General features: G+C 35.2%; 1 protein-coding gene across 1 annotated transcript; it reads left to right on the top strand.

Annotated features, from left to right (window-relative positions):
• Positions 1-1002: 1002 nt before the first annotated feature.
• Positions 1003-24211, top strand: CRISP1 (cysteine rich secretory protein 1). The gene is made up of 7 exons (XM_025890793.2): positions 1003-1068; positions 7670-7807; positions 11804-11894; positions 12998-13146; positions 16172-16269; positions 18536-18624; positions 23763-24211. Exons 1-7 carry the CDS (start codon positions 1003-1005, stop codon positions 23888-23890), a joined length of 759 nt encoding a protein of 252 aa, XP_025746578.1. The 3' UTR covers positions 23891-24211.
• The last annotated feature ends 2107 nt before the right edge of the window (positions 24212-26318 follow it).

Here is a 26318-nt window from a genome sequence, read left to right as displayed (position 1 = left end):
CCATTCTTAGCAGAGTGATCATATATACAGAATATCTCTAAGTCATGTATATAAATTACTAGGGCTATGATCACATGTCTTCTTTATAGGCAATAGAGAACTCAGATATAATCTTGTGTTTTTATATAAGTTTTCTGTTGCTACTGTAACAAATTTCTATAAATTTAGTGTCTTAAAACAATACAAATTTATTGTCTTATAGTTCTGTATGTCAAAAGTCCAAATGGGTCTCACTGAGTGGACTAAAATCAAGATTCAACAAGAAGGCACCAGAGGAGAATCCATTTCCTTGCTTTTTCTTACTTCCAGAGATTGCCCACATTCTTTGGCTCATGTTCCCTTCCTCTGTCTTCAAAGTCAGCAATGATGGGTCCAGTTTTTCTCATGATCCATCACTGACATTGGTTCCCTTTTCCACATTTAAGTACCCTTATGAACTTGCATGGATGATCCAGGATAATCTCCCTTTATTTTTTTATTTTTTTAAAGATTTATTTATTTTAGAGAGAGTGTGTGTGTGTGCTTGTGCGCATGGGAGTTAGGGGAGGGAGAGAGAGAATCTTAAGCAGACTCCCCACTGAGCATAGAGCCCAATGTAGTGCTCTATCCCAGGACCCTGAGATCATGATCTAAGCCAAAATCAAGAGTTGGACACTTAACCAACTGAGCCACCCAGGTGCCCCAATCTCCTTACTTTGAAGCCAGCTGATTAGCAATTTGAATTCCATCTACTACCTTAATTCTCTTTTGTCATGTAATGTAACATATTCAAAGGTTCTGGTGATTAAGACATGAAATCTATCTTTCTTCCAATTACAGTTCTGTCTTCCTTTGTTGGTTCCACTGACTAACATATCCAACTTTGTTTTGATCCTGAGGGTCTCTTTTTGCAGAAAATGTAAATATACTGCAAAAGAGGTTTGAAAACAGGGTTATAATAAAACAGGGTTATAATAATCCCAGGAGTTGATAATAATCTAAATTTATGTTTTCTTTTCAGGGATGACAATGAAATACTACTTGTATTTGGCTGCTGCTGTTGGTTTCCTGCCTATTTTGATTATAAGAGTATGTGAGGATTGTATGTTTCATAATTACTTTCCAGAAAAGGATAAGAGATACCCCTGTAGAATTCATTTTGTTACAGACCCTGTTGTGAGGACGCTATGCCAATTATTCACCTTGGTCTCACCATAGGCTCTAGTAGGCAAGTACTATTCTTAATTTCACATTGCAGAGAAAAGAACCAAAGCATAGGGAGGTGATGTCATGTGGCCAATGTCAGATAACTGGGAAGTGGCAGACCCTGAAAGTAAATCTAACCAGTTTGGCTCCATGGGCTTATGCCAATTTCATTATAACTCCTCAGGATGATTCAAAAAGCTGAGAATGTAGAGCAGGAATTACTTTTTTATAACATACCATGCATTCTCCATAACTAAATGGGAGAAAATATTGTTTGGACTTTTTTAACCCAGAAAAGCAAGTATTTTACCAATATCCCAATTGAACTATCTGATATGTGACTATAACAAGAATTTAACACATCAAAATTAAATATAAAATGCAAGGTGTGAACAGCAAGAAGAGAAGTGTGAGGAACTGTAAGCAATGGAGTCAATATATGAGGCCTGCACCTCACTACTTGTTAAAGACAAGAACTTCAACAATCACAAAATAAAAACAAAACACTCAATGGTATAAGGAATAAGTCCTTAATATTTTATGGTCACCCAATAATATGAGCCTCTAAATAGTCTCAATGATATAAAAAAATTACAATTTTTAATGTACCCAAAATATATTTTTAAAGATTTTATTTATTTATTTGACAGAGAGGGAACACAAGCAGGGGGAGTGGCAGAGGGAGAGGGAGAAGCAGGTTCCCCATGGAGCAGGGAGCCTAATACAGGGCTCCATCCCAGGACGCTGGGATCATGACCTGAGCCGAAGGCAGACACTTAATGACTGAGCCACCCAGACGCCCCATGTACCCAAAATATTTTTATTATGAACTGAATTATAGAAAATGAATGATTTTTGTTTCCATGTGCTACATAGGAGAAATCAAAAATGGAAGGCATTTAATCTTATAAATGAAAGAAAATCCATACACACCAGACAATTGGGGTGCTGATTTAGGTCTCATCACTCACATCTTTTCCCCAAAGAGGAACCAGGTACAGCTCTCATCCAATACCCAATAATTCTCCAGTATGCTGGAAGTAGAGTCTTAAAAAGAGTTCTCCTTCCTCCCCTTTGGTTCTCTTCCCATTTTATTCCCCCAGTGTGGAGGGGGGAACCTTCACACTTCACAGTAAGGAAAAGCTAAGCTGAATGAAGCATAGCCACCATCAGGGAGAAAGGAGAAAGAGAGTGAGAAAGCAAATTTTGCCTTTAAGACCTGATCAGTACTAGGCTGGTCTAGGTCACTTAGTCCATGTTCTAGGAGACAGCCTGGCCCAGGCTGCCATGGGAAAAAAGGAATCAGTATCACAGTTAAAAGTCCCAGTGAAAAAGTAGGTAACAAGAACTCCTCCCAGTCAAGGGAACCAGAGCCTCATCTACTTACTGACCAAGAATACAAAGGAAAATTATGAAGGGACACTGATAAAACAACATGTATACATCCTATAGACAGATAATTACTGGAACATTTGCATGTAATTTTACAGAAAGTTTGCTCAGAAAATTAAGGCTTAAGAATTTTAACAGAAAACAACATAAGACAAATTAAGCTCCAAACACAAATTCACTGCATATTTTAAACATGAATCCTAGTTAAAGGAAATAATAAACTGTTCCTATTTGTCCAATAAAAATAAAACAGTATGATATATTCTTTTTAGATTCCAGCTAGAAAGCAAATAGACTAACGACTAGGCCTGAATCTTATTTTAAACTCCCCTTCAATGTTAGAGTTTACTGAGCTACTAGGCATCTAATTGGACAGAAATCACTTTTTACTGACATACAGAATTTTCCATGAGAATCTAGTAGATGTTACACTAAAAGATCTTTGAAGGAAAAGTACAGGGAGTTGCGATCAGGTAATAACAGGATTTGATCTTGTCTGAGGTAATTAGAGACTTCTCTGGTAAGGAGGACATGATAGATCTGAGATCTGAAGGATAAACTGGAATCACTTGGTAGAACAAGCTGACAGAGTATACTAATGAAGAGACAGGCTTGGGCAAATATTCTAAGGTAGAATAAAAACAGGCTCATTGCAATGATTAAAAGAAAATCATTGAGACCAAAGAAGAGAAAAGTAAGGAAGCATATCTTAAAGAGAGGGTGAGAGGTCAGCAGGGCCTTCACAGGCCTTGTAAAAAATTTAGTTTTTATTTCTAAGAAATTGTTGAAAGACTTTTAACAGGAAAGGGACTCCATTGTGTCAGTGTTTTGAAATGTTTACTCTGGTGGATGACTGGAGAATGGATTGTGAAAGACTGGATTAGAGGAGTGGGAGGGGAGATATAGAGGTGATAGGGTGTTTTTGAAGGCTGTGAGGTCAGTCAGGTGAAGAAAGAGAAGTCTGAGAGGTCAGAGAAAAACAAAGAGAATGTGTTGTCCCTTACACGGCAAGACTACTTCTACACTGAGCATTTACTCAGGGGAGTTAGCAGCCAATAGATCAAGTAGAACAAAGACACTAAAAAAATATTGAATTTACAAATTAAGCTTGTTAGTGACCTTTTTTTTATTAAGATTATTTATTTATTTGACAGAGAGAGCACAAGCAGAGGGAGAGAGAGGGAGAAGCAGGCTCCCTGCTGAGCAAGGAGCCCGATGCGGAACTCGATCCCAGGGCCCTGGGACCATGACTCAGGCCGAAGACAGCCGCTTAACTGACTGAGCCACCCAGGCATCCCTAAGCTTGTTGGTGACATTAATAGGAGTTGTTTCAAAGTAAAGTATCTCAACTTCAGAATTACTGACATTTTGTTATGGAATAATTCTTCTTCAAAAGGGTCTGTCCTGAGCCTTTTTAGGATGTTTAACAAAAATCACTGGCCTCTATCAACAAGATGGCAGAGCACGCCCTCCAACTCAGTCATGACAACCAGAAATTTTTCTAGACAGTGTTTAATGCCTGGGGAAGGAAGGGGGGACTTAAGGAGGGGGTATATCATTCCTGGTATAGAACCCTTGTTTTAGTGGAATAAATGGGGGAAAGGTGAATGAAGATTATATTGCTTAAAGGGTGGGAAATTATAGACATCCAGTACTGACAACATTTTCAGGAATTTTGATAGGGAAGGAAAGTAGAAAGTACAATGATTGAATGGGGAACTGAAATAAATGAAACGTTTTGTTTGTTTATTTTAAGTTACAAGCAACATGATAATGAATAAATGTCAGTGGGAAGGACAAAAGAATTGGTTGAAGATACAATGGAAAGATAATGAGTAGTGTGAGATTGGGGGAAATGTGGAAGAGAATGGAGTAAATAACACTGGGGAGAAATAGCTTTTGAAAGAATAGCCTGTTTTTAATTTTTTGAGGAACGCTCACACTATTTTCCATTATGGATTTACCATTTTACATTCCCACCAACAGTATATCAGGGTTCCCTTTTCTCTACATCCTTTCAACACTTGAAATCTTGTTTTTAATAATAGCCATCCTAACAGGTATGAAGTGATATATCATTGTGGTTTTGATTTTCATTTCCCTGATGATTAATGAGGTTAAGCACCTTTTCATATACCTGTTGGTCATTTATATGCCTTTTTTTGGAAAAATGACTGTTTAGGTTCTTTGTGTATTTTTTAATCAGCTTATTTGTTTTGTTTTGTTTTTGCTCATAGGTTATTCAAGTTCCTTCTACATTTTGGATATTAATTGCTTATCAGATATATAGCTTAAAATGTTTTTCCATTCATTAAGTTGCCTTTTCATCTTTTTGATTATTTCCTTTGTTGTACAGAAATTTTTTAGTTTGATACAATCCTACCTGCTTATTTTTTCTTTTATTGTCTGTGCTTGCCAAGACCAATGTCAAGGAACTTTTTACTTATGTTTTCTTCTAGGACTTTTATGATTTTAGGTCTCATATTTAAGTCTTTAATCCATTTCAAGTTGATTTTAATGTATGGTGTGATATAAGGGCCTAATTTCATTCTTTTGCATGTGGACATCCAGTTTTAAATCCAGGGTAAATCTTATGTTAAATGCTTTTACAAGATACACAAAATAATAACAATAGTTACAGTAAAGGGGGAAAGAGGAAACTTTGAGAGGTGATTGCCATGTTTGTGTTCTTTTGTTTGTTTGTCTTGATGGTGGAGATGGTTTCACAAGTGTATACTTACCAAACTCATTGAATTGTATACATTAAATATGTATAGCTTTTACATGTCAATTATACCTCAATAAAATGGTTTTAAAAAAGCAGGAAAGTATGATCTGTTCAGTAGTACCACAAGAAATAAGGAGGAAAGAATGAGAACAAATAGAGGCAGATTGGTAGACTGACGAAGAGAAGCTGAAATAGCTGCCTCTTTACTGAGGAAAGTAGGGCATACCAGATTCTATTGAGAGAGGTCAATGTGATTGAGGTAGAATGCACAAGTTCTGCAATAACATTATGAAGAAAGACAAAGTGAATTAACCAGGTAAATTAGTAGAATTGATGACCAAATTAAGGCACTCTTTGAAGTTAGACATCAAGATTTTGGATGATACCAATATCTGGCATTTTGTGGAGTATTTTTCTGCTAATGTTCATCTGACTCTGTGCAGGCAGGGAAATTTTTGGTCCCATCCAAAGTGGGGGTGTTCCTAAATGACGATGGGTGGGAAAGGATTCAATATTTTAGCAAGAAAGTTGTTGAAATAAGAGAACATGAATAGAAAAAAAGAAAAGAAAAGAGAGGGAAAATAGAGAAAATGAAGAATGAGCTAAAAGACTAGATTATGTTGAAAATAGTCAGAATGATTGACCTTAGCAATCTGGAAGAGCAGGAAATCCTGATCAGGCAGGGAAAAGTTTGACCGGATGATTTGGCATTTGGAGTGATTATGAGATATAGACTGTGACCATCATCATGGAGACTAAAGACACTTGGAGGAGAGGTCTAAGAGAGGAAGAATTCAAGGGCCTGAGATATCAGATGGTTGGAACCAAACATGTGAATGCTGAAGTCCTTTGTGTTGACTGCAGAAGTTGGGGTGGACAGGATGAATTCGTTTCAGAAGGCCCTTGAGAGCCTGTTTGGAGGCCCAATTTCAGGGCACCTGGATGGCTCAATCAGTTAAACATCTGCTTTAGGCTCAGGTCATGATCTCAGGGTCCTGGGATCAAGCCCCGCATGGGGCTCCCTGTTCAGCAAAGAGTCTGTTTCTCCCTCTTCCTCTGCCCCTCCCTGCCCCAGCTCGTTCTCTCTCTCTCTCTCTCTCTCCCCTAAATAAATAAATAAATCTTTTAAAAAAAAAACAACCCAGAAGGCCCAATTTAAATGAATGAGAGGAAGTGATAGGAAAACATTATCAGAAAATAAATGTTCAAAAATGAGATGGTAAGGCAATATGTCATGAGTTTCACTGGAGCAGAGTTCAGAGGAGTAAGGAAAATTGATTTGGTTATGATAAAGGGATTCTGGTGGTTCCCCACCTTTCCTCTAGTCTAGACAAGAGCTACCTAAATAAAGTATGGAGGAAAATAGTAACACATGAGTGGGCTTTTGAGGAAATGATGTCCACAGGGGACAGTCTCTCGAGGGGTCTTCTGGGTTCCATGTCTATGCCTTTTCCCCATTCCAATTTTATGTTGATATAAAATAAATGAAATAACTACGAAATTTGAGCAAGGTATGGTGTTGGATCCTATCCATTCAGAAAATGCTAATAGTCCTATGGTACTTGAGGAATAAAGAGATACTACTCAAATTATACTACATATGTTTTGCCACTTTTTAAACAAAAGGAATGAAGTGCATGTGATATATAATACACACACAAAAGAAGCTGCTCTTTATAGCAATTAATGATAGCCTAAAATATTAAAGCTGTTTAGTTTCTTCTTAGTTGCAAGATAAATTAAAAGAATAGTCATTAATTCTGGATTGTAGCTGATTTTAATTATATGTTATACTTACACATATGTATGCAAACGCTAATGTTTTTTCATAGGCATAAGACAAAAAGGTAGAATCTGAGTTGAAGACACTGGAGGCTTTGTATTCAATAATTAATATCTTAGATTAGACACATCCTTTAGACAGCATTCAAGTAAGTGCAAGCGGTTTATTTAAGAAGCAAAGAGAACACTTGCAAGAAATGGGGTGGGATAGGAGCCAAGGAAGGGAAGTCAGTCAATAAAGGTGTGATATCAAAATATCTTCCACTATGCTTTATATTGCCTGATAAAAAGTATTTTAACATGGCCCAAAGTACCAATCATAAATTTGGAAAAACCCAATCACAGGATATCCAGGGCATTATGTTATACACTTGTATAATGTCAGATGACATTCAGAAATCCACAAGACTAGCACTGCAGAAACGGGAACTAATCTATTGAGCAATTGTTAATTTTAAAATTCTTAGATCATTGTCTATTCAATATAAACTACAAATTCATATTGCTATAGGTCTGCAAATAATATGCATGATGAATTACACATAAAAGAAGTAAGACTAATTAATAATTTTCTGATCACAGGCAAAACCAGCTCCAGTTCCATATGTTCTATATAATACACTCCTCACTGAATTGGCAACTGTCCAAGAAGAAATCGTTACTGTACATAACACCCTCAGAAGAGGAGTAGTTCCATCAGCCAGAAACATGCTGAAGATGGTAAGATTAATTAAACAGCAACAACAACGATGTTAATAATAGTAATAGTGTTTACTGAGTTTTTAAGTTCTCTTCACTTTCAGTATACTCAAAGTTTGGTCTTCCCAAACAAACCTATGACTTAGCAGCAGAAAAATGAAGGCACAGGGGTGCCTGGGTGGCTCAGTCAGTTAAGCATCTGCATTCAGCTCAGTTCATGATCCCAGGTTCCCAGGGTTAGAGCCCTGAATTAGGCTCCCTGCTCAGCAGAGTCTGCTTCTCCCTCTCCCTCTGTGTCTGTGTGCTCTCTCTCTCTCTCTCAAATAAATAAATAAATCTCAAAAAAAGAGACAAAGAAATGGAGGCACAGAGGAGATAAGTAACTTTCCCCAAATCACAGTTATTAAATGACAGAGCAACAATCCCAACTCAGTCTAATTTCATTCATAATGTACCCTAAGACAGTGCTTCTCAATCTTAAATGAACTGCTTGAAAAACTTGATAAAACACAGGTTCTTGGGCCCCACTCTCTGAGATGCTGATTTGGAAAGTCTCAGGTGGAGACCCCTGCAAGCTCCCAGCTGAAGCTGAAGTTGCTGACCAGTATTGTCAGCATAGCGAGCTTTAAGTTATAGAGGCAATTCATAACTGTCTTCATTGGGCAGCAGCCCAAAGGCTAGGCACTCATCTGGGAATCAAGATGTCCAGATTCTAAGTCAGATGGTGCTGCCAGATAAGCCAATATTGACAAACCTATTTCCCAGTTCCCTTGCATCCCATAAAAAGAGAATTGTCTCTCCATTATAAAGCTGGTGTGTGTGCACACTAGGTGCTATAAAACAAAACAAATTTAGGGAAGTCTCAAGTGTACGAGGTGATTAGCTGCATATGTATTATCTCCCAGAAGTATCACTCAGGTTTTTGTGCAACCTTATCCTGGTCCTTTTAACCTTGGACTGGTCTAGAGTACAAGAATTAGAAATAGTGCTGGCTCTGGAGAATGATTCTAAGGGACAGCTTCCTCATACAAATGACAAAGGGTGGGAAGCAAGTGAATAAAAACATTATTTTGAAATTTATCTCTTGGTCAGCTTAAAATAGAAAATGTTATTTAAACAAAACAATAAAAATCAATAGCTATCATAGACCTTCTTGCATTGTGAGTGTTGTGCCTGACATGTATATTGTACTTACTGTTGACAGGCACTCTTTTAGAACTTTATTACATTAACTCATTTAAATCAATAGTTCTGTGATGCAGGTAATACTATCATCTCCATTTTACAGATAATGAATCTGAACCTCAGAGAAATTAGTTAAAATCCAAAGTAATAAGTACTGAATAAGTGCAGATTCAAATGCAAATGGCACAGCTCCAGGCACCTGCTCTTACCTATATACCTCCTTTAGGGTCCAAACTCACTGGACTCCGATAGGGTCTAAACTCCTTGGTTTCCAAAAGAGCAAACACATTTAGCTAGGAGGTTCTAAAGAAATTTTAGAGTAAATGGAAAATATAGCCACTGATTCAGAGGTTTTAAAGGCAAATACAAAGGGAATTTTAGAACGTAATATAAGAATGAATACATTCAAGTGCTAAAGTGTAAAGGTACGAGAGATCAACAAGAGTATAAATTAGGTGACCAGTAAGACTGAATCATATTTTCAAAGGAATATGAGAGTTGAGCTGTTCCAGAAACAATGCATTGGATGTGGCTAGAAAGGAACTGATAGAGTTACAGCAGGGCTGAAGGGCCAATCACAACTGTCAGGCAGAGATTTTCTGAAAAAGTTTCCATACATAAGGTTAGAAACCGATTAAATGGAACCATATATTAAAGCCAGAATTCATAGTTTTGGTGCAATAACCATGAATACTCACTTGTGATTTTAATCATGGATCTATCACAAAAAGAAAGGAGCATCTTACCAATATGAATCAGAGGTAATATCCTAGACAGCTTCCTCAAAGAAGTCTGAACCACAGACTGTACGTAATGAATGTTGCAGGTGGTTTATGCGACAAGATAAGCATACTCAGATGGAGATTAGCAAGCAGAATGCTTATTGGAGAACAATCTCCAGATTGACACCTACCTGTGGAGGTAGAGAGAGAAGCAGCAGTGGACATATGGAAAAGTTGGATTATGATGTAGTCACAACAGAGGGCTCAGATAATTCTGGAAGCTGTACAACTAAGACAACCCTTTGTAGTTGTCCTGAGTAGGAGGGAAGTGGCTTGGAATTTACAGTTCTCACATTGACCAGATGTTGGGTATGGATTACCCCAGGGAAGGGATTATGCTCCTGGATGCAGGACAATTTTTAGAAAGGACATACAGTAGAGCTGTCAGTGGACATGACTCTCAGCTTAAGAGGAAATAAGTGCTTCAGTTCAGAAAGTGACCTGGTTGTACATCACAGCATAGACAACAAGCAATGAGCTGTAAAGTACCCAGATAAATTCTAGTCCTAATCACTTGATAACCCGGTCATAATAGGCATGTTTTTTTTTTTTTTACTAAGGTTTTTTTTTTACAATGATGATATTCCCACTGCCAGGAGATCCTATGTCCTAACAGGATGTGTTGTATCATCTCTACTACCTCAGGTAGATGTATCCACTACTGAAATACAACTTTTCTTGCATGAAACAATCAAACCTTACAAAACCATGTTGTTGTTGTTTTTTAAGGTAGACAATTTTTTATTATGTTATGTTAATCACCATACACTACATCATTAGTTTTTGAAATGAAATCTTGCCATTTGCAATGACATGGATGGAACTGGAGGGTATTATGCTGAGCAAAACTATGTTTTTGCTTTGAGCCTAGGTTAATGACTTACTTAATTCATTTCAAGGTTTAGTAAATTCCTTCAACCTGAAGGGCAATTCTGTAAAACTAACACAGATGGAAGCATACACATATAACAGTTAAACTTCTTTGCCACCAAGAAAAATGTTGAAAATCTAAGTCAGGTGTCATCCAAAACTTATTCTAAAGAGTAAGTGAATGATTTATGTCAAAACCTGTAGTAAAAAATGAAGTCTACAACTTTTGTTGGTGATGTGTTGCATTCAGATATTGGGAGTCTTTTAAGTGGATGTACACAATGTAAGGATTAAGGAGTGTTAAGGAGAACATTTGTCAAATTCCATAATTAGTGATATAGACTTCCTGCCTCCTTTCAACTTCTTGGAGATACACCTGACAAAAGGCTTCAATTCAGCACAATTGGCACACATTAAGAGTTAAGAGCACACATTCTGAAGACAGAATAACCTGGATTCTAATTCTTTCTTGGCTATTTATTGGTTGTGTTATCCTGAGAAATTATGCAACATCCCTGTGCCTCAGTTTCCCCATTTACAAACGGGGCTAATGATAGTACTTCCCTTGTAGAGTTGTTCTGAATCAAAATGAGAAAATATATGTACAGAACTGGTAACATATCCCGGCATGTGGTATTAGCTACTATTTTTTAGTATTATTTATAATTTTAGATGGAGATGTGTGACACTGTACATAGCCATTGTTTATTTATTGAGCACATAGTATAAGATTTGTCATATCACAATTGTATTGCATGAATTACTACATTAAAACTTTAGAACAAACTATTAGGCATGAACGATGGGTCACATTTCATAGATGAAGAACATATTCAAAAAGATTAAATAATGTGTCAGAGATAAAACTACTAATAAATAATGGAATGGATTTCTAACCCTGATCTTTTTTACTGAAAGCATTTACACACTTCTGAGAGAGAAGCTGCATCTGAACATTATTACCAAATTTTGATTTTGTTAATTCAAGGGCTAACATAGTGAGTCAAAAGTTTTGGAAAAGTTTCCTTTTCCAACCAGAACATTTAATATTATTATTTAAATTGTTAGCTTATAAAATTGAGGATATTGCTAGCCTTGGATTTTTGGAAACAATAAACTAGAATATTATCATGGAAATGCCAATAAGACCAAATGCTTATATTTTACTCTTCCACTGTAGGATTGGAGTGAAGAAGCTGCACAAAATGCCAGAATGTTGTCAAAGCAGTGTGAATTAAGAGAGAGCAACTCAATTAAGAGACGAATTACAAGTAGGTATACATCTGAATGACTCACCTCTGTACTCAGAAGTCCTTAGGGATTGTTAAGTAACCTGGCAAGGGTAAGTTAAGTCATTCAGTCTATGATATGGACCCATAAATGACAGTGGATTGTGGCCTACCACACTGTTTTCTTATTATTAATTTTTAAATTTAGGTATTCAAATTTCAAATTCCAATTGCTGATCATCAGAAATAAGAATCAAAGTTCTCAATATTACAGAACAGTTGAGTAATACAATGATAACTGGATGGAGAGCTGGATAGCTAGAAGCTTTCCACTCTATATAGTTATTTCAGCTACACACAGTATCACCCTAGGGATATCTTTGGCTTTGAAATACTAATACAGTTGAGAGGTGAGTTCTATTCAACTCTACTGAGCTATACATGAGAACAAATTTAGGTGCTCATACATAAGTCCATCTCATGGCATATATATTAGGTGGATCACGGCTAGTTTCCAGAAAATCTATTAGTACTTCCTACACAAGTAGACATTATTAACATTTTTGAGATACTTGTTTATTACAAAATATTTTTTAAAATACTAATGAAACTTCCATATTTACAGATTATTGGGCATTTTTGCCCAATGTTTTGACCCATGAATTAGCAGGGTGAGCCTTTCCTGCCCCAGAGAAAGGTAGATCACTCCTAAATTTCATTTTTGGTCAAGAACCCAACTCACAAATGGATGGTTAAATGAGCAAATGTTTATTTCAAGGTTCTTGCCTAATGAATACTTCTGTGGCTGTTTTCAAGTCATGGGTCCTGTTACAACCCATTGGCTACTTGGATGGGTTTCACCCTTCTCAACAGCTCGGAAGTGGCAGAGACTGAAATGTTGATCTGATTTCCAAGCTTGTACATCATCTCCTACTGTCAACTTCTCACCAAACCTAAGTACCACAAGTTCACTCATCAATGAAAAAGATGATTGCCAGCAGAGATACAGCTGAGTTTGTTTACTTTTATAAGACATTGCTTGGATGACCAGTGAAATATTTGTAAGATGAAAATGAGGAAAATATCCTTGTAATATATTTCGAAGTTTCTTCAAGTATGACTCAGACTTTTTTTCTCCCTTTCAGATAGTTTTTGTGGAGAAAATATGCATTTGACAACTTATCCTATCTCATGGTCAAATGTAATTAAAATCTGGTACAATGAATCTAAATATTTCAAGTATGGGAAATGGACATCAATGGATGATGACATAACATTTGAGCATTACACTCAGGTAACCTGCGTACTTGCAAATATACACATTGTTTAAATGACTATAAGCATGTGTGGAAAATAGGTGACCGAGAAAATTATTCTACCTACTTTTCACAAACTTACACTTGACCCACTGAGTTCCTATTATAATTTGAAACATATGGAAATGTGATTCCCTCAACAGATAGCTTAGAGAAGCTGCTTAACTATTTAGTCTCCTTTTTTATACATTTGGACTTTTGGGAATTAACAAAATCATAAAACATCAATGTCACCTATAAATTACATTTCTAATGTGTGTAAAGAATGAAAATAATAGTACCTTATAATACAGAGAATCTCTTCTACCTAGTTTATTTTTATTATGGTAAAATTATATGTGTATATGTATATATGTGTAAAATATATACATATATTATTTTTTTATTTATCATATATAATTATTTTAATATATATAACATAATAATTATTTGGATATGCACATATGAATATATTTTATAAAATTTTCCATTTTAATTATTTGAAAATTATGTAGTATTAATGTTCAGTAGCATTAACTACATTCAAATTGTTTTGAAGCAATCACTATCATACATCTTCACAACTTCTCACCTTCCCAAACTCTGTACCCATTAAACAATGACTTCCCATTTCTACCTCCCCCCAGCCTCTGGCAAGCACCATTCTAGTTTCTTTATCTATGAATTTGATTACTCGAGATACCTCACTCATATAACTGGAATCATACAATTTTTGTCCTTTTGTGTCTGCCTTATTTCACTTAGTATTATATCCTCATTTGATGTTCATCCATGTTGTAGCACATGCCATAATTTTACTCCTTTTTAAGGCTGAATAATAGTCCACTGTACGTGTATATCACCTGTTTTGTATCCATTCATTCACTGTTGTGTATTTAGGTTGTTTCCACTTTGGGCTATTGATAATAATGCTGCTATGAACATTGGTGTGCAAATATCTGTTCATATCCTGCTTTCAATTCTTTTGAGAAATGGAATTTCTGGATCACATGGTAATCGTATGTTGAATTATTTGAGGAACTGGCATACCGTCTTCCACAACAGCTGCATTATTTAACATTCCCAGCAGCAATGAAATTTTTGATTTCTTCACATCTGTGCTGTATTGGTCTGCTTGGACTTCTATAACAAAGTACCACAGGCTGGATGCACTAAACAACAAATTTATTTTCTCACAGTTCTGGAGGCTGGAAGTCTATGAAACTCTGCAGCATAGTTGGTTTCTGTGAGAGCTCTCTTTCTGCCTTCTTTTCATTATGTCCTTGCACGGACTTTCCTTTCCTTTCGTTTGTGCAGGCTTGCAGAGAAAGAGAGAAAGAGAGTGAGAGCATGAGTGTCAGCACTCTGGTGCCTTTTCTTATAAGGACATGAGCGCTATCAGATCATGGTCCCATCCTTAGAACATCATTTAACCTAAATTACTTCTGTAGAGGTTCCATCTCCAGTTAGAGTTGCTGGGTTATATCAGATTATTTGGGTTTTTGCTGCTGAGTTGTAAGAGTTCTTTATATATTCTGGATATCTATGCTTTAGCAGGTATATGATTCCACATATAAATGAGATCATTAATTCCTATTACATAGACTGCCTATTCACTCTGATGATAGTATCCTATGATGCACAAAGGTTTTAAATTTTGATAAAGTCCAATTTATCTATTTTTTTCCTTTTCTATCTGTGCTTTTGGTGTCATATCCAAGAAATCACTGCCAAATCCAATACCATGAAGTTTTTTCCTTATGTTTCCTTCTGAGTTTTTGTTATGGTTTTAGCTCTTACCCTTAGGTATTTAATCCATTTTGAGTTAATTTTTTATATGGTGGAAGGTAGGACCCAATTACCATACAACCAGGAAGTGGTAGGACCCAATTTCATTTATTTGCATGTAGATATCTAGTTTTTCCATTTACTTGTGGTAAGGCCATCCTGTGCCCATTGAATCATCTTGGCATCCTTGTTGAAAATCATTTGACTATATATGTGAAGATTTATTTCTGGACTCTATTTTATTTCTCAGGTTTATATGTCTATTGTTATGCCAGTACCACCGTTTTAATTACTGTAGCTTTGTGGTAAGGTTTGATATTAGAAAGCATAAGACTTCCAACTTCTGTCTGCTTTTTCAAGCCTGCCTATTTAAAAATCATAGACTTAATCATTTATGGATAGCAATGCCTATATTCTAAGTAAAAGACTAGCAAATAGCATTCTTATTTTAAAATTGACACCCTTGGACAAAAAGGATATGTTCTAGGAATCCGAGAATGTTATAACATCAGACTATTTATTCATATAATTTGCCTTATCAAACAATCAGAGGATAAAAATAGAATGATCACCCAGGGAGCTTAAAATCTGACAAATTTGTGATATCAATTCCAACCTTCTATTTCTTTCAGATAAAGGTAGACTAGACCCACTATTTACATCCAAGACCATTAGTTCCGTCACACTCAGATAGTAACTTAATATTTCCTCTTCCAAACACTTAAAAAATTGTTATCCAATTCCCACGATACACCTATGATGTAGAAGATAGTATTATTTTATCCCATTTTACAAACAAAAAAATAAAATTTCAAAACATAAACTGGTAAATACCATACAACCAGGAAGTGGTAGAGATAGAATTTGAAACCAAGACGTTTGGCCTCAAAGGCCAACTCTACTCTATGCCATGCTTCTTCTCTGATGATTAAGTAAAGTTCCTCCCATGGTTTGATTTTTATATCATCACCAACAAGACTTCATCATGTTACCAGATTTTCCATATAGATTTGATAATAAGGTGAGCCAGGATTAAGGATGGCCAATAAGTGTGCACATGTATGTGTGCTATCCAGAAACATGGAAATCTTTCTGTTTCCATGACTTCCTAATAAGTCATGCTCAAAGCATCCTAAAAGCAAGCATGTTTATTTTCAACCATGGATAACAATATTTGTATTGTAATCATTTAGCAAAAGTCAAATTATTAATAAAATAATCTCTTTATCATTACAGATTGTTTGGGCCACTTCTTACCTCATTGGCTGTGGAATATCATCATGCGACAAAAGATTTTCAACTCAATATCTCTATGTTTGTCACTATTGTCATGAGTATGTATTATACAGTTTGGTTTCACAAAGCCTTTAGAAATATATCCCTCTTACATAATCCAGTTTCTCAAACAATATAAAAGAAAGCTCAAATAAATATTTCATTTCAGTTAAGCAGAACTTTAGGAATAAAATGTCATTTAGCCAATACCTAAAAACATTACACACACAAACAATTTTATTTACATCATATTTTTAAAATAAATTTATATTTGTATTTCATTAATAGAACGTCCAAATTCAAAGCTATTACCAGTAGTCTTGCTCTGTGTTATTGATTAGCATAAGCAAAAAAACAAGGATATTTACTTCAACAATCTAGAGTATATTTAGAATGCAAGGGCAGAAATATAGTGGAGTATCAAGAATAAACAAATGGAAAAATTGAAGTGTTCTTGTTAGTCTAACTATTGCTATATGTCTTTTCTTTAGAAATTAAATTTACATGTTATCAAGGTGTGAGTAACAACTCCTAGAAGAGATAATCTAATTGCTTCAGTGAAGGGCAGGTGGACTCCTTTGCCCTACCAACTGCGATTGCTCTTTAAGCAAGATCAATTTCAGACAAAGATGATGTAGGAGCCCACAGGAGCACACTATGTGGCTCCAGTGGTAATCATGAGAAATTAGAGATTGTTCAAAGCTTGATATAGTCCTCTAATAGTTCACTACAAATGCCTGTTTTAATATACTCTGCTAAGGAAAGTTAACGAGTGGTCTGCATATGTCTCCTTCAGCTAGTCGTACTTAAATAGTTGAATATGCAAATTTTCCATCATACTATGAGCTCCAAGCATGGTGTTTAACTGCTACCCCCCATTATTTTGTGTTGCAAAATAAAAAAAAATGTTCAATATGAATCAGTGAAAATTGTTTATGCTACAATATTTATACTTTAAATGAGGTCTCCAATATCAGTGTAGATTCAATAGATATATTTATATAAGAGCTCTATATATGACTTATTTTCTGATCTTATCATTACTTGATTTCAGTAGTTAATATTTGTTATGATTTTATCTGTATAATTAGTATGGAAGACAGTAAGATCTCTTTGCATCTATAACACATCCATTGTACTAAATCTTTCAGGGGCTGGTGGTGGTTTCTGGTGAACTGACAATTACACAAAAGTAAAACACATAGAGCTGTGATAGAGAATTTCTGCAGCAAAGATTAGGCCAAGAGTCTGACAAAAGCCCTTAATGAATTAAGTAATAAGTTTCTATTATAAAGTGAAATTTTGGGGCACCTGGCTGGCTGTTGGTAGACCATGTGACTCTTGATCTCCGGTTCATGAGTTCAAGCCCCACAATGGGCATAAAGCTTACTTTAAAAAAGAAATGGAAAAAAAATAAAATGAAATTCTAACAATTCAGATATCAAAGGGAAAAATATCGACTAGAATGCTATTTTAACCAGAACATTTACTTTATTTTTCAAGCATATGAAGTAAGAATCAGTTATAATCCACACTGTTTTCTTAGATATCTGCAGGTAAAACTGTCTTCTCTGAATTTCGTATTAGCTTAGAACTAGAAATTCTCATCTACTCTCTCTCCCTCAAATCTACCACTTTAAATTTAGCCATACTGAGGGATCTTCATCTTTTATAATGCTCCATGTGTTTCTACACAAGAGTAGCATGTAAGAAGTTTCTCATGATATTGTGCAAGATGAATAGAACATCTCCAACTTGACCAGGAAAAAGATCCTCATCTGGGAGCTATATATATAGAACTTAAAATGTTCTTAACATGTCCTTTTACATGACTGCTTACCAAGTCTTTTTGGGTATAAATAAAGAAAAATGGCAAATTATAAATCACTCTAAAGCTCTTCTGCTTGTTAAGACTTGACTGTTCGTAGATTCCAATCCTGTAGGAACTTAACTGTCTGAATAGGGCAAATTCTTTCAAAATGCTCTTAGGACCCTACAGTTGCCTGATAAATTGTCATCATTGCAAGTCTAGAAATCTTAAACCTATCTTAAAGATAGCATGGTGATGGGTATTAAGGAGGGCACATATTGCATGGAACACTGGGTGTTACAAGCAAACAATGAATCATGGAACACTACATCAAAAACTAATGATGTACTGTATGGTGACTAACATAACATAATAAAAAAAGATTATCATCATTATCTAGAAGTGGTTTACAAAAATTGTTTTCAAAGTTGATTATAAATGGTGAGTAAAATTTTATATGGTTTGTCCAAGCATTAATTTTATTGCATCACCTTTCCTTTGTTCTCTTTTTTAAGGGGAAATGATCCTGCCAAAAGGAATAAACCTTATAATGCAGGAAGTCCATGTGGGGAGTGTCCAAATGACTGTGAAAATAAACTTTGCAGTAAGTTTTACATTCATTTTGCTTAATGTAGACCATTGACCCAGGAGCCATGTGTCCTTCAAATTAAGGATTTGGCAATATTGCACTTTTCTATAACTTTTTTCTGAATCATCACACAGGAAAGATCAACATTATTTCTTATTTCCCCTCCCTGAGTGACCAAGAAGATGATTGATTAAATCTATTGGAATGGATATTAGAATGTCTAGGCTTAAACTCAAGCCCCCTCCCCCGGCCCTAAAGTTTAATGACCCTAATAGGGAAAACCCAGATAAGATGTTAATATAACTATATATTTTTCTCTGCTCTATAAAAAAGTTTCTGGGCTCTCTTATTGCAACCTTGAAATTAGTGTTCTCAGCTTCTTGCTGCTCCATAACTCTCCTACCTGTCTGACCACTTAGGGCATGTAATTTCTTATGGAGTGATCCTTATTCTCCCATGTTCCTACTGACACATCAAAAGATATTAGTTGATGGTCACACTGTCCCCTTAGAGCATTTCCTTTTATTTCTTAAATAAACCTTACCTACAATGTAGTATTAACCAAATGGGTTCTAATTACATGTTCATTCCTTTAGATAGCAAAAGTTCCTTTTTCTAGAGCCTCCTGAAAACATAGCTACTAATCCCTGAGTGTAATGTTGATAAGATAATTTTCGACAAGACTGTAGAGAAATAACTAACCCAGGAAAAATACCCTTTAACTACAGACTTGGAAGATCAGAAGACTTATTTTCCACACCTAACCAAGTCACTGTTTACTCTTAAAGTAAGGAAAGTGGATTCTCTTTTGCAAATTCCCTCTCTTTCTAAATAGAGAAAGAGATAGATATTCTTCCTTCTAAGTCTCAAGAAATTGTAGTTGGGGAAAAATAAAATATCTACTAATTATCTATGCTGGGTGGATGGGGTAGGTTTTTTTAATCCAAGATAGAAAAGCAATGTCTATAATGCATAAAAAAATGTAATTGAAGTAAAATGAGAGTAGGAAAGAGAAAGTATTACTCAAGAAGATTAAATCTATGCCATAAAAGATGCTTATCTTAAATTCTTTGCTCACCTATAAATGCATGAGAAGATGAGAAATATTAAAGAAAGATATCTCAGATTGGGCCACACTAGAATGGAAACAATGCTTAAAATATAAGACCTGGATATACAGATATAAGCAGTTTAGTGTGATTCAAATAAATCTTATAAAAACAAAATTCAAATTATAAAATAGGGGAAATTACATATATTAATATAATTTATATACTATGATAGCAGTAAAAGCACTTCTAAGAGGGCAATTCATAGCAATAAATACCTATAATAGCAACAACAACAAAAAACAGCTCAAAACAACTTAACTTTATTCAACTACAAAACGAACAAACTAAGCTCCAAGTTAGTAGAAGGAGGAAAATAACAAAAATCAAAGTGGAAATAAATAAAATAGAGACTGAAAATAAAATGAAAAAGATCAATGAAAGGAAGAGCTTTCATTAAAAGATAAACAACATAGAAAAATCTTTAACTTTAGCCACACTTACCAGAAGAAGAAAAAGAAGAAGAAGAAGGAGGAGGAGGAGGAGGAGGAAGAAGAAGAAGAAGAAGAAGAAGAAGAAGAAGAAGAAGAAGAAGAAGAAGAAGAAGAAGAAAAAGAAAGAAAGAAAGAAAGAAAGAAAGAAAGAAAGAAAGAAAGAAAAGAAAATAGAGGATTCAAATAAGTTAATTTGAAATTAAAGAGAAGACATTACACCTGATACACACAAACAAAAAAGAGCATAAGATTATGCTATGAATAATTGTATAGCAACAAATTGGACAACTAATTTGAAGAAATTATTGAAGGAATTTATCCTATTTATACATACAACTTACAAAACTAAACTTAAAAAAAACATACAACTTACAAAGACTAAATTATGAAGAAATAAACATACAGTTCACCAAGACTGAATCATGAATAAATGGAAAATCTGAACAGACTAAGTACTAGTAAGGAGATTGAATCAATAATCAAAATTCTCCCAACTAAGAAAAACCCAGGACCAAATAACTTCACCAGTGAATTCTACCAAACATTTAAGGAAGAATTAATTCTAATACTTCTAAAACTCTGCCAAAAAAAAAGAAGATAAGTGAACACTTCCAAACTCATTTTATGAGGTTGGCATTACCCTGATACTAATATCAGACGACATTGCAATAAAAAAAAAATTACAGGCCAGTATATCTGATGAACATAGATGCAAATATCTCAGTGAAAGTTAGCAAACCAATTGCAGCAATACATTGAAAAGATCATACACCACAATGAAGTGGGATTAACGCTAAGGATGCAAGAATGGCTCAACATCCACAAATCAGACAATTTGAAGAATAAAAGTCATATAGTCATCCAAATAGATACAGAAAAAGCATTTGACAAAATCTGACATTCTTTCATGATAAAAACTCTCAAATTGGGTTCACAGGTATAATGTTACATCAACATTATAAAGGCCAGATATGAGAAGCCTACAACAAGCATCATATTAGTTAAAAGTGAAAAGCTTTTCCTCTAAGACCATGAATAAGACAAGAATGCCTACCTTTTTTTCCTCTTCCTGCTATCTTCTTCTTTTTTTTTTTTTAACATATAATGTATTATTTATTTCAGAGGTACAGGTCTGTGATTCAACAGTCTTACAAATGAAGGTGGGGGGAATTGGAGGGGGAGATGAACCATGAGAGACTCTGGACTCTGAGAAACAAACTGAGGGTTCTAGAGGGGAGGAGGGTAGGGGGATGGGTTAGCCTGGTGATGGGTATTAAAGAGGGCACTTACTGAATGCAGCACTGGGTGTTAATACACAAACAATGAATCATGGAACACTACATCAAAAACTAATGATGTAATGTATGGTGATTAACATAACATAATAAAAAAGAATGCCTACCTTTGCCACTTTAATTTCAACATAGTACTGAAAGTCTTAGAGTAATTAGACAAGAGAAAGAAATACAAGTAATTAAAAACAGAAAAGAAGAAGTAAAACAGTTATCTACTTGCACATGACATGATAGTATATATAAAATACCATAAAGACTCAACCAGATCGGGGCGCCTGTGTGGTTCAGTCAGTTAAATGTCTGCCTTCAACTCAGGTCACGATCCAAGGATCCTGGGATCGAGCCCCATGTTGGGCTCCCTGCTCAGCGGGAAGCCTGCTTCTCCCTCTCCTACTCCCCCTGTTTGTGTTTCCTCTCTCACTGTCTCTCTCTCTCTGTCAAATAAATAAATAAAATCTTTAAAAAATTAAAACAATAAAGACTCCACCAGAAAACTATTGGAATTAATAACTGAATTCAGTAAAATTGCAGGATACAAAATCAATATACAAAAATAGGTTATTTTTATATATACTACCAACAAACTATAAGAAAAAGAAATTTTTAAAAATCGTACTTATAATTGCATCAAAAAAGAATAAAACACCTAAGAATAAATTTCACCAAGGAAGTGAAGGATCTATATAATAAAAATTATAAGATATTGGTGAAAAATACTGAAGATACAAACAAATGGAAATATATTCCATGCTCATGGATTGGAAGAATTAATATTTTTTAATTTCCATACTACCCAAAGATATTTACAGATTCAGTGCAATCACTATCAAAATTCCAATGACATTTTTCACAGAACTAGAACAGAGCTAAATTCTAAAATTTGTATGGAATGACAAAAGATAGCCAAAGCAATCTTGAAAAAGAAGAATAAAACTAGTGGTATCATGCTTCCTGATTTCAAACTATATACAAAGCTACATATAGTAATCAAAACAGTGTGTATTAGCATAAAAACAGTCACATAGATCAATGGAACAGAATGGCTAAATGAACATTATATATATAAAGAATGGAGAGCCAGAAATAAACCAATACATATAGGGTCAATTAATTTATAACAAAGAAGCCAAATGCCAAATACATACAAAGGGAAAAGACAGTCTCTTCAATAAATGGTGCTGGGAAAACTAGACAGACAGCCACATGCAAAAGAATGACACAGGAATCATATATTACACCACACACAAAAATCAACTCAAATGGATTAAACACTTGAACATAAAACCTGCAACCATAAAACTCCTAGAAGAAAACATGGGCAAACTCCTTATATCAGTCTTGGCAATGATTTTTTTTGGATTTGACACTAAAAACAAAAATAGCAAAAGCAAAAACAAACAAGTGAGACTGCATCTAACTAAAAAGTTGCACAGAAAGGAAAACCATCAACAAAATGAAAAGACAACCCATTAAATGAGAGAAAATATTTGCAAATCATATGTCTGATAAGATGTTAATCTCCAAAATACATAAAGAACTTATAAAGCTGAATTAAAAAATCCAATTAGAAAACTGGCAGAGGAACTAAACTGATATTTTTCCAAAGAAGATATCCATATAGCCAACAGGTACATGAAAAGGTGTTTAATATCACTGATCATCAGGGAAATGCAGGGATATACTGCATACATGTTGGAACATCTATAATCAAAAAGACAAGAGATAATAAGTGGGGACAAGGGTGTGGTGAAAAGGAAACCATTATGCAATGTTCATGGGAATGTAAATGGGTGCAGTCACTATAGGAAACCGTATGGAGGCTACTCAAAAAATTAAAAATATAACAGTTATATGATCCAGCAATTTTTCTTCTGGATAGTTATCTGAAGAAAACAAAAACATTAACTCAAGAAGATACTTACAATAGCTTAGGCATGGAAACAACCTAAGGGACCACTGACCGATGAATGGACAAAGAATATATATATATATATACACACACACACAATGTATACTGTTCAGTTATAAAACAAACAGAAATCTTATCATTTATGACAACATGGTTGATTCTTGAAGGTAGTATTCTAAGTGAAATAAGTCAGACATAGACAAACACCGTATGATGTCAGTTATATGTGGAATCTAAAAAAAACAAACTCAAAGATACAGAAAACAGATTGGTAAATTTCAGAGGCATTGGGGATGTGGGGGGGGAGGGGATAATTGCATTGATGTCTTTAAGGAGAGATTATCTCTTTGTTCAGTAATGGTGAATTTTCAAGATAATATTGTATAAACATGCTTTCTCCTTCCAGCTAACCCCTGCCTCTACTATGATGAATACAGTAACTGTAAGACACAAAAACAAAGTTTTGGATGCAGAGCCCAGTCAGTTCAACAGTTCTGCAAAGCTAGTTGCCTCTGTGACAAGGAGATAAAATAATCTTTGTTATTTGCAACTATAATGTGCTGTTGGGGAAATGTCTGCTGGATTACATCTTTTACCTTACTTTGTTTCAATACCTTCTGCTAAGTTTCACTTGGTTTTAATTCCACCTGAGATCCTAAATTTTACTAATCGTATATGGGCATCCCTAGATTTACCTGAATGCTACCCGCTCCTGTTCTGATCCTTCCTGAAGCAGGTTGACAAAATTCAACTGATGGTATAACTGGCCACTTTGACAATAACCTCTGCTACAGGAGGGTCTTTCCCCGTTAACTCCTTCCCCTGTTTCCCATGTCTCCAACCTTCCTGATGTTGTCTTCCCTGTCCAACTAACATGCACTGTAATTCTTTATTCCATAACTTTACTTCTATTTTAAATTGGTCATTAAAATAATCCACAAAGCAAACGAAGAGTCAAGTATTATTACTTGCAAGGCAAAGTGCTTAATTGGAGGAGGTTTGAATGTCTCATTGTTTCATTATTATATCTATAAATATTTGTAAAGTGGAGGGAAAATTGCGTTTCCTGACTTTAACAAAATATGTACTCAGCACTAATTACATACAAAATGTAATGTGTAAATAGAAGATATTGTCTCCCGTATTTCAAATGAAGATGTAAATATTTAGTGAATCTGAATATTAAAGAAACCTGGTGAAGTGTATGATGACACAGAGATCCCAGTACCTGCTGTTTTGTTTTCAGTTTCAGGGTTTTTTTTCCCCTCATAATTGTGCTCTTTCTTTCTAAAAGTTTATGTAAAAAGAAAATTCTCTAGGTTCTCATCAGTTGTCATATCATGTATAAGAAAGAAGCAGTGGAGGGGTGCATGGGTGGCACAGTCTGTTGAGCATTGGACTCCTTGTTTTCAGCTCAGGTTGTGACCTTGGGTCTATAGGATTGAGCTCAGGTCAGGTTCCACCCTCAGCAGGAAGTCTGCTTGAGATTCACTCTCCCTCTCCCTCTGCCCCTTCCACTCATGTTCTCTCTCTCTCTAAAATAAATAAATAAATCTTTAAGAAATAGAGGAAGGAAGGAAGGAAAGAAGGAGGGAAGGAAGGGAGGGAGGAAGGAAGGAAGGAAGAAAAAGAAAGAAAGAAAAGAAAAGAAAGAAAGAAAGAAAGAGAGAGAGAGAAAGAAAGAAACAAAGAAAGGGAAAGAAAGAAAGAAGGAAAGAAAGAAAGAGAAAGAAAAGAAAAGAAAGAGAAACCAAGTTTTATTTCAAGGGTGAAAATTGTTTGTATAACCCCCCAAAATTTCATATGCTAAATATCTTCAAGGAAAGGTAACACAATTTATAATGCAACTTTTTGAATGCTTCATAACATTACTCCCATGACCAAAGCTTATCAGGAGAGTTTGTGCACACAGCAACACACTTACTCATAGAAAGAAATCTCATGCTAAGTTCAGAGTCACTGTCAGGGGAAGTGTCATGATTAGACTCAAGAGCAGAACACACTGCTCCATTAAAAGTGTGGTGCGTGTGTGTGTGTGTGTGTGTGTGTGTGTGTGTGTACATATACTAATACATATCCACAAGACCTGTGAAGCAAAGAGAGTAAGTAAAGAGCAGCTTTGAAGACAGATCTGATTAAGTTGTAGGGTTCACAGTGGAAAGCAAATGGGCACAAAAATGGATCCAGATTACAGGGAAACGTGAAGAAAAGCCAGACTGAATAACTTTTATTTGTTATCATAAGCAAAGATAACACACCCCTGATTCTCAATGATAAGAGCTCTATAATAAAAACTAGGCTCTATACAGATTTATTTGGGGACATGGATGATAAAATGATCCAAGATGTGCAGACTGACAACTGGTCTAGATTAGGGGTCATTGTGAATTTTCAAAATGTGCCCAAGCCTTAAGCAGTTGGGACAGCATTGTCATGATCTTCTTTTCCCTGGCATAGAAAGGTGTCACTGTTCCTTCACCAGTGAGGGTACAGAGATCCCAGGGCAGTTCAGGGATCGTATACCCTGAACCTTTGAATAATAGGGGGGATGTGGTATGTCTTTTACTCTTAGATTAGCCTGTAACTCTCTCAGTTTTCCCAATATATTAAGAAATGGAAGGAAAATTATTAAACCTAATTAAGAGATCTGATAAACTGGTAGATACTATAAAAAACTTGTAACAAATATGTATAAAAAGTGAAAATATGCCTGTCATTATGGCTGGAAGTACTTAACAAAGAATTAACAAAGAATTAAAAGATGAAGACTGTGACACTGATTTTTTAAATTTTCAAAAAATGTCAGCCGTGTTACTTTTTTTTTTAAGATTTTATTTATTTGAGAGAGAGAGAGAATGAGAGACAGAGAGCACAAGAGGGAAGAGGGTCAGAGGGAGAAGCAGACCCCCCACTGAGCAGGGAACCTGATGTGGGACTCGATCCTGGGACTCCAGGATCATGA

The sequence above is a fragment of the Callorhinus ursinus genome, unplaced genomic scaffold, assembly GCF_003265705.2.
Source record: "Callorhinus ursinus isolate GAN/ISIS: 27379988/994484 unplaced genomic scaffold, GSC_fseal_2.0 scaffold22, whole genome shotgun sequence".
Classification (NCBI taxonomy): Eukaryota; Metazoa; Chordata; class Mammalia; order Carnivora; family Otariidae; genus Callorhinus; species Callorhinus ursinus.
This window is presented reverse-complemented; position numbering and strand designations above follow the sequence as displayed.